At 44.0% G+C, this 12596-nt stretch overlaps 1 protein-coding gene across 2 annotated transcripts in view; it reads right to left on the minus strand.

Annotated features, from left to right (window-relative positions):
- The window catches only part of LOC147440094 (DExH-box ATP-dependent RNA helicase DExH3-like), a 226516-nt gene that overhangs the window by 163258 nt on the left and 50662 nt on the right, over window positions 1-12596 (minus strand). For both annotated transcript variants that reach the window (XM_086483840.1, XM_086483839.1), the window contains exons 9-13: window positions 5487-5654; window positions 5130-5402; window positions 4861-5055; window positions 4550-4753; window positions 4404-4473 (exon numbers count right to left, since the gene is read on the minus strand). In XM_086483840.1, the coding sequence (XP_086339966.1) occupies window positions 4404-4473; window positions 4550-4753; window positions 4861-5055; window positions 5130-5402; window positions 5487-5654 (910 nt within the window). The remainder of the gene's footprint in view (window positions 1-4403; window positions 4474-4549; window positions 4754-4860; window positions 5056-5129; window positions 5403-5486; window positions 5655-12596) is intronic.

Below are 12596 nucleotides of genomic sequence, written 5' to 3' on the forward strand. Positions count from 1 at the left end.
TGGAGAGGCCCTTGGTATCTATGATCTCTCGATTGATCAAAGCCAAGGCCTCCGTACCCCACGCTATCATTCGAGCAGAGCTAGCTTCCCCTCCTATGGAGATTAAGGCGCATACCAGATCAGTCTCCTTTGTGCACAGCTTGTGGGATACTACTAGAGACAGATATGCTAGACTGGCCCTTGAGTCTTCAAGACAGTTAGCTCTTCAGGGGGACACTTCATGCTGGTATGCTCAGATGACATCATGGTTTCAGACGCATGGTTTCACCATGGAAAGGCTGCCCCCTTTCCAGTACTCTCTTTAGGCACCCTCGATGTCTCTTACACGGGTGGAGATTACTAGACTCATCCGTCAGGGCCTGATCCAACCGGATAACAGGATGACATGGATAGAGCCGCCACAGGAGTTGGGCACGAAGATGGCTTTCTATAGAGAGCATCTTCTCCACCTCACAGGAGACGGGTTTGTGATTGGACCCAGCTACATGGCCACACATATGTCTCATGGTTTGTGATGTGCCACTGGTCATATACGCACATCCTCACATCAGCTGGAGATTGAGACTAATAGATGTAGAGGGATATCAGCAGATAGCAGGATATGCCGCTTATGCCAGTTAGAGCAAGAGACAGAGCTACATTACATATGTCATTTCACAATGTACTATGAGATACGGGGCCGTTTCAAATTGCTTATTCAAAGAGGGTTTCGGTCCTTTCTCTAGGGTCATGAGTTATGAGGATCAGAGATGTCTTGGGCTATATCTACTTGAGTTACACAGATATAGAGACACTTTACTGAGGAGAGATAGAGAGAGACAGTCCCAGAGACAGATTACAAATTTATTTTCACTAGATATGGGACAGCCAGAGGAGCAGTCATCATTGCAGAGCTCGGCCCACTCATTCGACCACTACCGGTACTCTCATCGACCGAGCACTGGAGCTACGGAGATCCAGACGGCCACGATTGAGGAGAGGGGCTACACAGCATCGACGGAGACTACAGCAAAGGATTCGAGCCATACTCTCTAGATATCCAGAGTGCAGATGAGGATGGATTCTAGTAGTAGTATCTAGTTCTTTTGTACCGAGACATGGTATTAGATTCACCATTTTGTAACAGATTGGTCTCAAAGGCCATTTTGAAGACGTTAATATAACATTTCATTTCTCTCTCTCTCTCTCTCTCTCTCTCTCTCTCTCTCTCTCTCTCTCTCTCTCTCTCTCTCTCTCTCTCTCTCTCTCTCTCTCTCTCATCGACCGAGCATTGGAGCTACAGAGATACAGACGACCGCGACTGAGGAGAGGAGCTACACAGCATCGACGGAGACTACAACAGAAGATTCGAGCCATACTCTCTCGACATCCAGAGTGCAGATGAGGATGGATCCTCACCATTTCTTCCATCTTTGTTTCACACACTGTTACATCCAGTTTACCGGGTACCTATTGTATCAGCTGCTACACCCACGTAGTTTTAGATTGTAGTAGTAGTAGTAGTAGTATTTTGTTCCACTTCTAGTTCTTTTGTACCCAGACATGGTATTAGATTCACTATTTTGTAACTGATTGGTCTCATAGGTCATTTTGGCCTTTTGAAGACGTTAATATAACATTTCATTTCATTTCTTCTCTCTCTCTCTCTCTCTCTCTCTCTCTCTCTCTCTCTCTCTCTCTCTCTCTCTCTCTCTCTCTCTCTCTCTCTCTCTCTCTCTCTCTACTACAGCCACACACAGCTACACAGACAGAGGGGAGACAGTCGCAGCTCACAGACTTCTTTCAGAGGATTACCGCCCCTCCCCCACCAGACACTCAGAGGGGAGTGACACTCCCACAGGCGGAGGTGAGCCGAGCTAGACAACGACCACGAGTCACAGGCTACAGGGGCGCGAGCTCCCACCACCGACAGATCGAGGAGATCCGAGCCCGGGAGCGCCGTGCCACTGAGGAGCGAGTGGCCCGGATGAGGGCCGACCCGACAGCTTTCATCCGGGCAGCCTTGGCACCAGACCCGCCCATGTACCACATCTTACATCCCCCCATTAGTACAGGATGGAGCTAGATAGCTTGATGCATTCTCATGATTGTACTACCTTGAGCATATAGACATGCATATACCCCTAGAGATAGAGCTCCATCCCTCCTCAGATACCCCACTACCTACACTCAGTTCAGTTTTGTATCAGTTTTTGTTTCATTTGTCTTTCCGATAGACGGATGACATACACACCATGTACATTTGATTTGTCTCATAGGCCGATTTCGGCCTGACATAGACGTTAAAAATCTTTCTTTCTTTCTTTCTTTCTTTCTTTCTCTCTCTCTCTCTCTCTCTCTCTCTCTCTCTCTCTCTCTCTCTCTCTCTCTCTCTCTCTCTCTCTCTCTCTCTCTCTCTCTCTCTCTCTCTCTCTCTCTCTCTCTCTCTCTCTCTCTCTCTCTCTCTCTCTCTCTCGCGTATTCTCCCCATTGCTCTACGCTTCCGAATCGTCGAGTATAACATTATGAACGCAAAAGGCGGGCTGGGTATCATGTATCATGTCATGTTGGCGCAAAATCCGGATACAGTTGCAACTTTAGCAATTTGCAAATTTTTGGAGTTTTTACACTTTGCATGTTTTTTGTCCATTTGCCAATTATTATTCGCAAAGTTGTCTTTTTTATTATAAATTAAGCCAAAAAAAAAAAAACTAGACAATTCAACTAATTCCTAGATAATTATGGCGGATAGCTCTTAGCTATATCTATTATCGTAATTGTTAGAGAGCCTACTTAGTTCATACGAATTTATAAATTAAGCATTTATGTTAAAATTAGCTCTAAAATAACGAAAATAAATAGAAGAAATTACAAAAAATTATGAGAGTGTATCTAAGTGCATTCTTGGCTACTATGGGAAATTAAAAGAGGCTACTAAAGTAATCCAAGTGTAGTAGCAGCTAGGCCACATACACTATAGCACCATGTAAAAGAATTTGACATCAAGCAGCAAACGACCATGAGGCCGGTCCCTGCAAACTGGTGGCACCAGTTGAGTATAAGGAAGCTATACCTGTTAAACCTACCGCCAATGTCATTTTAAGTTATGCATGCATTGCATGCGTGACTATAGAAAATCAATAGAAATCCATCTTAAGAAAAACACTAACCGATACATGAAGGGTTTATCCTTGAAAACACGACATTTGGTTGTAAACTAAGAAAAAAATGTTTTAAGGTAGACTCGTTGATTAAGAAAGAATAATTGCCCAACCTTTTGGCACGGTTCTCTTTTTGGCACGTTTCTCTTAGACTCTCTACTTACTAGCATTGATATCACGTGGTAGTTGTCACGGCGTGAGATGATGCTCAAGGTGCACCATTGACGCAATGACGGGAGTACATTCAGGTTAGCCCGGAGGGACTTCTTGTTTTTTTGTGGTGTGAGACAACGTCCAAGTTGGCACCGTTGTTGCTGTTGGCAGAAGGATACTCAAGTTGGCTCAGCGAGTTATTAACCGAGCAGTATGGGACGTTCAAGATGGCAAGGGCTTTTGATAATGTATATGCACATTTGTCCTAACTATGCAAGTAGAATTTTCTAAGAGAAACCTATTCCAAGAGTGTTTTGAATTAAATATTTTGCTTTCAAAAAAAGGTTTTCAGGTATGAAGACTATTGAAACAAACATGTCACATAAACTAATAAAAGAACTTGAATGTTTTTCACAATGTGGTAGTAATTAGGAAACAAAAAGCGAAGTGGTGTAAGTACAGTGTGGAAAGTGGGAGAATGATACCACGACGGCAACTTTTATGGACAGGTAGACCCAATAAGTTAGGTAGCTTTCCAAAAAAAAAAAAAATTAGCGTATCATGTGTCTTGCCTTAGAAACTAGCGAGACTTGACGGTTGTGCCTCTGAAAGCTATGGGGTAAAAAGCTAAACGGTCTCTGCCTTTTGCTTTGAGGAGGCGCTAAGACTCACGACCCTATGGTGTATGTATAAAGTATAAAAAGTAGAGCGTCACCTATTGGGTTATAGTTTTCCCTTGGTTTCTACAATGCAAGATAAGACCAACCCTCCACTAGTGGTTCATGCCTAAAGCCACAAGTGTAGCAAGGAGTGAAGGGTTCATGCCTAAAGCCACGATGTCACAAGGGCAATGTCCACTGGTTCTCTAAGTCTATGGAAATAGGGTTGGAGACTTATCAAATGGACCCCGTATTTCTTGTTGGTCAGGGGCCCTCACAATAGCACTTTTTGACTAGTTTTGCCTCCAAATATGCAATAACAACTATTCTCGAAGTTACCTATGGATTTAACCTGAAAAAAACCTTTCCAAGCGAAAACTCCTAGCTATTCAAGAACCTTTCAATTAAGGATTTCAACGTGATTTAGTTCCAGAGTACAAAGAAAGCTAACCAAGGTTTGTAAGTTCTTCTTCATCATCCAGAGCTCCAATGGTCTTTAAGAGTTGCACTGAGTTGCGAACCTGAAATGACATGTTCTGTAATCGGCACTGAAATACTTAAATGCTAAAATCGTTTAAAAAGGACTCTTCAACTCACAGAGAGTGGATCTGGAGTCTGCATGGCTTTAGCCAAGAAATCCCCAATATTTCCTAGCTTCAGGCTTTTTATTTGCAAACAAAGAGAGTGCAAAGGGGTTCGAAGAAGTTCTGGTTCCTGGTATTCCGTCAATGCTTCAAAAACTGCTTTGGGATACAGATGATAACACTCACCAGGCTGGACACGACCCGCCCGTCCTCTTCTCTGCAGTAAATGCGCAAACAACTTGGGCTTGATCATAACATGCCAACCCAGAATAGTCCTTATTTCCTTTTCCAACCTCTAATAATAGGTATTAAAAGCAAGAATACCTGACGAGCCGAAGCTTTAGATATCCAGGTTGGTGTCAGGCATGGTGTATTGTTTAAAGCATCATATGAAGTCTCCTTTGCTTTACCACAATCCAACACAAAAACAATGTCGTTGATTGTGATACTAGTCTCTGCCAGATTAGTTGCCAGAACAATTTTACGTATCTTGGCTGGTACGGGCTCAAATATCAGCTTCTGAAATTTGCAACTCACTGTAAGATTTGTATTATTGGATTTTCTCATAAGGTATACTGAAATCAAACTCATACCTGGTCTGCACTTGCCATTGAACCATGGCAAGGTAAGAGCTTGACTTTGCTTGGATTACCCAGTAGAGGATTTCGCATTAAACAATCTTTTAATGCATTGATGTCTTCCCAGCCAGTCATAAAAACTAAAATCGCCCCTTCTCGTTCACTTTTGCAGATATAACAAAGTACAGCCTCAATGAGATTAAAACCAAAGCATTCTGGATTCCATTGAGATAAGGAGAGCTGCGTTTCCCCACTGTACTTCCTTAAATCTGCATTTGCAATAGCATCCTTGCAATGACAAGACAAACTAATTGAATCACTACCAAAGCCATAAAACATTTGTTGCAGTTACAAACTGATTTTAGAAGTTACCTCAGCTAAAGCAACTAGAGGATTTCGCTTACTTCTTTGCATCATCTTCTGCATTTTCCATGCTTTTTCTTGACCATAATCATCCACTTGATCGAATTCACCAAACCTATAACCTGTCAACTCCAGGACATCTTCTAGAAAATGTATGTTGACTGGATATGTGAAACCCTACATCAGAAAACAATTATCAAGTAAAAATCTAAACACAAATGTGTATTTAAGTAAATCAATCACCCAATAGTTTCATAGCACTAGGGCTGTCTAAATCTTCCCTTTCACTAGCTGATGTCGCCGAGAATTCCTATGTGAATTTTCATCCAGGCCTACAACATCCTCATTATTTTGTGCATAGCAGAAATTCTGTCATTGAAGATAGATAGAAAAAATATGTTTTTGCACATCTCCCCTGAACCTATCATATGGCACAACTTGTGGACTTTATGTGTTTCCAACACTTTGACAAGAACAGAAACCCCTCAATTCCAAGGGCAGAAAACCTTCGGACAAAAGCCCCTAGCATAATACCAGAGGAGATTAACAACATTCAGATATCCTCTATGGCAAAACTTGTGGTTTACAATACTCGAAAAAAAAAGAGACTCCTCAATTCTTTAAGGACAAAAGACCTAGCAATACCAGAAGGGATTAGCGGCATATTTGCAAAAAAGCCATAGGCATACCATCATAGACATTTCTTGCAGACTTGGAAGCATGAAAAGACAACTATGCACCAAAATTAAGTCTCACAGAGGATAAGACCCACAGATCTGCATCTTAGTCTCAAGGCCAAAGCTTGGGATAAGATATAAACTACTGCATTGCTGGCTCCTTCAGCATTAGTCCTAGATGTATATTAGCTCAAAAATCCTTCGTTTAAGCACCTCCCAAGTAATGAAGGCCTAAAAGATTCGCAGCTCTACCTTAGTCCAGTAAATGTTAAGGCAGCAAAGAGGTCATTATATATGTTGAGCATTTAGCACAAGCTACCCAAAAACTCCACTCAAAATCATGATGCACATTGAACTGTTAGGGGTACCCAAACTGATCGATAGTAAAAAGATAACAGATTTTCCTTATGAGATGCTCTTTTGCTCAGTTCTTGCCTCCCCCTATGTGCAGGTCATTGAAATGAGATTGAACAGCTTTCGCATTCGAGACCATACAACAATATAGTCAAGCCTTTAGAAACAGCTAACTGTTCTTGCCAATATCAAAGGGTTGAAACAAGAGGATAAAAATATCCATCCAACCTGTTGATTAGATACAAAGCTAATTCCCAAGATACTCGAGCCCAAATTAAAGCCTCGGTCCTTGCTACAAAGCCACCAAACTTAATGCATGCACTTTGTCTTTAAAAACCTGGTATTTCTATAATTATATGTGCACATAGGGATGTGAAGCCTTGATGTGTGGGCTTTCTTTTGATGGCTCTAAAACCTTCATTTAGCAAGGATATGTAGATGCAGGGCAAATCAAATGCATACTGTCAGCTAGCATACAAGGTTTAGCACTTTATTTTCTCAAGGTTTTTTGCGATGCGTTGATACAAAAGAAAACTCAAGAAGACCAAAACCAAAGTTCAGTAGAAGTCAAGGTTTGTGCAGGTTTTTTGTTGATAGGCCGTCTCCTCTCTCTTTGCCCTGCATTTGTGTCTTCAATCAGACTCCTCTACACATAGTCGTCTCAAAAAAAAAAATGTTTTTTGATCATTTTGCATGTGTTATGTGGTATCAATTCACGACATGTTCAAAACTTTTTCATCTCAATTTTTGAAGTTTCTCTCAAGTATCAAAGTATCCAACTAGTGATGCCATGGTCTATATATCGTCGGTTTTCTACAATGTTGATTGAATAGAAGTCTGGAGGTAAGAATTGTTGTGGTCATGCCTATGCAAATTGAGAGAGACGTATTGCAAACTATGGTTTTTCGATGTTGGATTGCGAAAGAGGTATCTCTTGTTTTTAACCACATTGATTGACATATGTTATAATTCCATGCTTAGACAGGTACTACCCTTGTGGTCCATTCGGTGGATGCCCAAAGGTAAATTCGTGCAGAGCACATGCTTTATGTTGTGGGTTCTCAAGTGTGTTTTCTAGCTTTTCCAATGTTGAACTTGTTGAGGACTATTGATATAGCTAAAGAGGAGTCTTAGTTAGTTTTCCCGACAAAGTTGTAGTATTAAACACCATGAGCTTGTTTTTACCAAGGTTCACTAAGAGCTTACGATCATGTGCATATGCATGTGCCATTGTATACATCAAGATGTCTCTAAAGCCCTTGCGGCGAATCTGCACTAAGCACAATATCCAATAGAAGGGGTATCCAAGTGCGTAAGAGAGGGGCTCCTTTGTCTCCTCTCACAATATTATTTAAAAATTAAAATCCCTTCTTATCCCTGTATCGGCCCCATAGAGAGAAGGCAAGTCCTGAGATACCCTCTGATGTGTGCACTTTACCCACCACTGTCTCCCAAAGTGCCAAATCCCCATACAAGCTCCCTAGGCACATCCATTTCGTGTAGTCAACACATCAGCCTTGCTCTTGGAACTGTGTCAAAGGCTTGTGGAAGTCCACAGCAAGAATTTATCCATTCCTTATGTGCTCTACCCTCCTCTATAATCGCCCTTAGCATGAGGATGTGATCAAGAGTGGAAAAGCCTCTCCTGAAACCTACCTGCCCTTGAGCTTGAAGACCCAGTCGCTGCCCAACACCCTAGCTCCTGCTCCAATATAGATGAATACAGCTTGACCATAATAGGGCAATAGTTGGTCGGTAAGGTCAGATCTCCTGATTTGAACATGGGCACAATGGTGTTTGTGCTCCAGCTCTCTGGAAAGCCCTCACACATAGCTTTGCTGAACATACAAGCCAAAAGCTCTCCCCTCATACTTCTGGAGTATAAAAGATGTCTAGCCAGCACCTCATCATGGTCCTGTGCTCTCCTCATGTAAAGTCTACAAATGGCTTTACAAACCATACTTGCTCTAAAAAATGTAGAAGTCTCTAGACAAGGCTCAGGTGGGTCTAGCATAGAAGGATGGCCTGGCAGAGTATAGAAAGTTGCTGAATATTGTATAGAAAATGTAGAAGTCTCTAGACAAGGCTCAGGTGGGTCTAGCATAGGAGGCTGGCCTGGCAGAGTATAGAAAGTAGCTGAATATTGTTCCCACGTGTCGCGAGATGTAATGAGTCTAGTGGGAGAATGCTCTCTAAAAAGTCTCCATGCCTCTTTTGATTTCTGACTCAAGAAAAGCTGGTACAGATCTCTCTCAAGCTGAACTAAGAAAGCTCTGGAGAGTTCCTTGCCCATTGCATTACTCACTCTAGTATTTACTACCGTGATCAGACTGCTAATATTCATCGTCAGCTGAGAGTACCCGAGTCTGACCTCCACATTCCTCTTGGTTCCACACAACGCTTGCTTGAGGAGTGTCCTCAGCATGCTTATCTCGCTGCTACACAGACAGAGCTCACAAAGGAAATTCGTCGCGTACAGGAGGCTAGGTCTGAGTTCACTCATCATGCTTCAGTATCTCATTGGATAGCTAAAGCTGATCGAATGAATAAGGACTTCTTCGCTGAGCATAAAGAGCGCCCTCCTGGCACCACCCCGCAGTTTTGAGCTCTCTCGATCTGTCCGTCAGGGATGTCCTTTAGCAGCATATCTGTATCTGTTTGTAGGCGAGACTATGTCCGACTTTCTTCGTGCTCAGAGTCATGCATTCCGTGGCTTGACCATGCCAGTACCTTCAGCTCCGGACCTTATCGATCAGGAGTTTGCTAATGACACTATGCTCATGTTGCGCTATTTGCTAGCAGCTCTTGATGCCATGCGGAGAGCCCTGGAGGTTTTTTGCATTGCCAGTGGTGCACGCATTAACTGGCATAAATCCTACGGGTTACTGGTTGGCAGTGAGGACATACCTACTTAGGGGGTAACTCATGGTTTCACATGGCTACAGCCAGGTCAGACATGCAGATATCTCGGCTTCCAGGTTGGATTTGACGTTTCCTCACAGCAGCAGTTTGCACCCATACTACAGTCTATTCGCAAGAAGCTATGTCATTGGTCTTCACGTCATCTGTCGTTGGCTGGCCGTGCATTGGTCGCCAACCAAGTCATTCTGGCTACACTATGGTATACGGCCTCCTGTTGGATGCTATATTCTGGTGTGATAGCTCAGCTCCGCAGACTCGTGCGGAACTTTTTATGGAGTGGCACAGATGGGACTACTGATACTCGTGCTCGAGTTCGCTGGTCCACGATTATTCGTCCTAGGTCAACGGGTGGCATTGGCATTATTGATCCAGAATTACAGAGCCGCGCCCTTCTTACCAAGCTTATTGTTCGGGGTCTTTTTCCCGGCCAAGAACCTTGGAAGATGCTTCTTCAGGCCGCTCTTTCCACAGCAACTCCACGCCTCGGCACTAGAGATGGCCATACTTGGCAAACAGGGTATCATTTTCTCTTTACGGATGCCCCCTTGTGCACCAGCACTCTCTCACCCTTCATTCGATCGCTCCTTCAGATTTGGGTATCCATGCGACGAGCTATCATACGCTCACCTCCCTCATGTCGTGAGGAGATTGAGCGCCAGCCTCTCATTTGGAATGATGCAGTTCTTGATTCTTCGATTAATCCACCCCGTCAGCTTGGAGAGAGGACTCACATTGATTGGGCTGCTTGGGACACTAGCCCTGCTGCCTCTATGCGGTTGTTTCATGAGACACGTATGCTGGATGCAGATTTTGTGGCAGAACATTATGACATTGGTCGCGGGGTAACAGACAGACTGCTTGAGATTGACTCTGCCATTCCTTCACACTGGGACGCAGTCATGCGAGGCACGGTTCAGATGCCTCCACATTGTGGCTGGGAAGGCCTCTTTGCTCAGAGCACTCTCTTATTAGTTCGTTTCGACACCATGCTGTTCACAGTAGATACTGACTACTCTCCGGGGATGCATGCTAGATTGACGTATGCTACTACCTCTCCGCACCTTGTCTACCCCGGCGCTCGATGGGAGGCCATACGAGTAGTTGGCTCCCGCGGGAAGCGTCGTGTTGACCCCCGTTTCGCTTCCGCTGATGTTTCACTTTGGAGGCTTTGGGTGTGGGAGGGTCGTGCCCTATCTCAGCTTTATTGGGACCCAGGTGAGTGGCATTGGCCTCACTCTAACCCCACCGGTGCACATGTATCATTCTTTGAGTACACAGTCAGAATTGGAAGATTCGCATTGATTAGACAGCACCCAGAGCAGCCCACTCGTATGCGTTTCTGGTTACATTCAGGTCTCTCCCATGCCTATCTACAGCAATTTTGGTCAACCATCTCGGATTTACATGTGGCTTGTCGTATTTCTTTTTTCCTGTGGATGATTGCACATGGGGGACTTCCAGTTGGGACTTGGTTAGCTTGTATGGGTCATGATCCGTTATGTACTCATTGTTCTTTGCGCCTACCTGAGTCACCTGCACACTGTCTTTGGTCATGCTCGTCTTCTCATGTAGTGTGGCTAGCAGTTTGCTTTTTACTTAGCAGAGCTGGTGTTCAACATGGATTTGTCACTTGGGGATCTGTCTCCTGGTTGATGCCGATGCCAGGACCGCATCTTTTCTACGAGGGCTCAGACACAGATCCAGCTCTTATGCTTACCTCGACTGGTTACCGGCGAGGGACTTTGGCTATGTTACCACAAATTGTTTGGCAGGGGGATCCTCAGACCCGTGATGAAATCTTCTCAGTCATCACTAGCATTGCACTCTGGAATGTTTGGAGAGCTTGTTGTCTTCACGTTCTCAGTGCAGCTCCACAGCTCCTTCAGGATACCCTCACTGCCATTTGGCTGGACATCATTCACACCCTCATTTGGCAGTGGGATTCTTCCTCAGGTACATCTAGAGCAGCCGAGGCTCGTCGATTTGACTTCCTTCGGCGTTGGGCCCGATCTCCACTCTTCTTCACACTTACAGGTGGACAGATTACATGGCATTATGCACCTCCTCAGTTGTTTCTCCTCCACTCATCATACAGACCACCATGAGATTGTTCTAGTCGAGTTGTCACTATAGTGGCTCTCAACCTTACATTCCGCTTGTAAACCCCACGTGATAGGCTATTTTGGCATCCGCTGGGGATTATATTGTACTCAGTAATATACAGCCCTGATTTTTCCAAAAAAAAAGCTCTCTTCTTTTGACATGAGACATCGAAAGAGTTTCTAAGCTTCTCTATGTGAAGTAGATCCAAGAGCCACCTCACACTTCAAGGGGTGGCACAGCCCTCATCATCGTACCAGCTTTTTTGAGACATTATCCCAGAATGGGCTCTCCACTTAGGCCCTGAGTATGGGAAGGCTGTGGTAGCAGTTGTGTGGAGAATGTCAGTAAGACGTCGTGTAATCTCTGGAAATGGTATCCAAGGACCCTCCTGACAAGTAGCCTATAGATCTCCCCCATGTATACATGATCAGTCTCTCTACAGAAATAGTATCTCGGATATCGAGGGGCTGTGTCTTGAGCCTGATCAACAGTGTACTCAAAATCCACAGAAAGATACATAGGCATGACCAGCTGAGCCACCAACAGGTCAAGGACAGATTGCAAGATCATGGATCGCCAGTGCAACTCGCAGAGAGAGGAGGCCATTAAGGAAGGCAAGTCCACGCAGAGTGCCCAACTGAAGAAAATACCTCCCATACTCCATAATTTTCCCTTTATCCTCAGAAGTCCACTCCATCTCCATCTCTCGTATGTCAAGCCCACATCTCCTCCAACATGTCAAAGAAAGATAATTGATAACAACCTCTCCTAGCATTGAAGTCTCCGAGTAAGATGACATCCCCCTCTATTAAGAACTATCAAATATCCTCATTCAAGATCATGTATTTGGATTCTCCTTGGGTGAGTCAACAAACTTGGATGTACTAGGAGAAAAGTAGCATATAGCAGTATACAATACAGTATCTGCACTCTAACCACATGTATCTAGCCTGCTTATCTCTCCATACTTCCTGTATCATAGAGGGCAACTCCTCTTTTAACAACATTGCAACTCCCCCTGAACCTCAACTAGTATGATCAGTGCATGTCTTCTTTCTACAAG

Source organism: Adiantum capillus-veneris, chromosome 16 (assembly GCF_014529385.1).
Source record: "Adiantum capillus-veneris isolate H3 chromosome 16, ASM1452938v2, whole genome shotgun sequence".
NCBI classification, from domain to species: Eukaryota; Viridiplantae; Streptophyta; class Polypodiopsida; order Polypodiales; family Pteridaceae; genus Adiantum; species Adiantum capillus-veneris.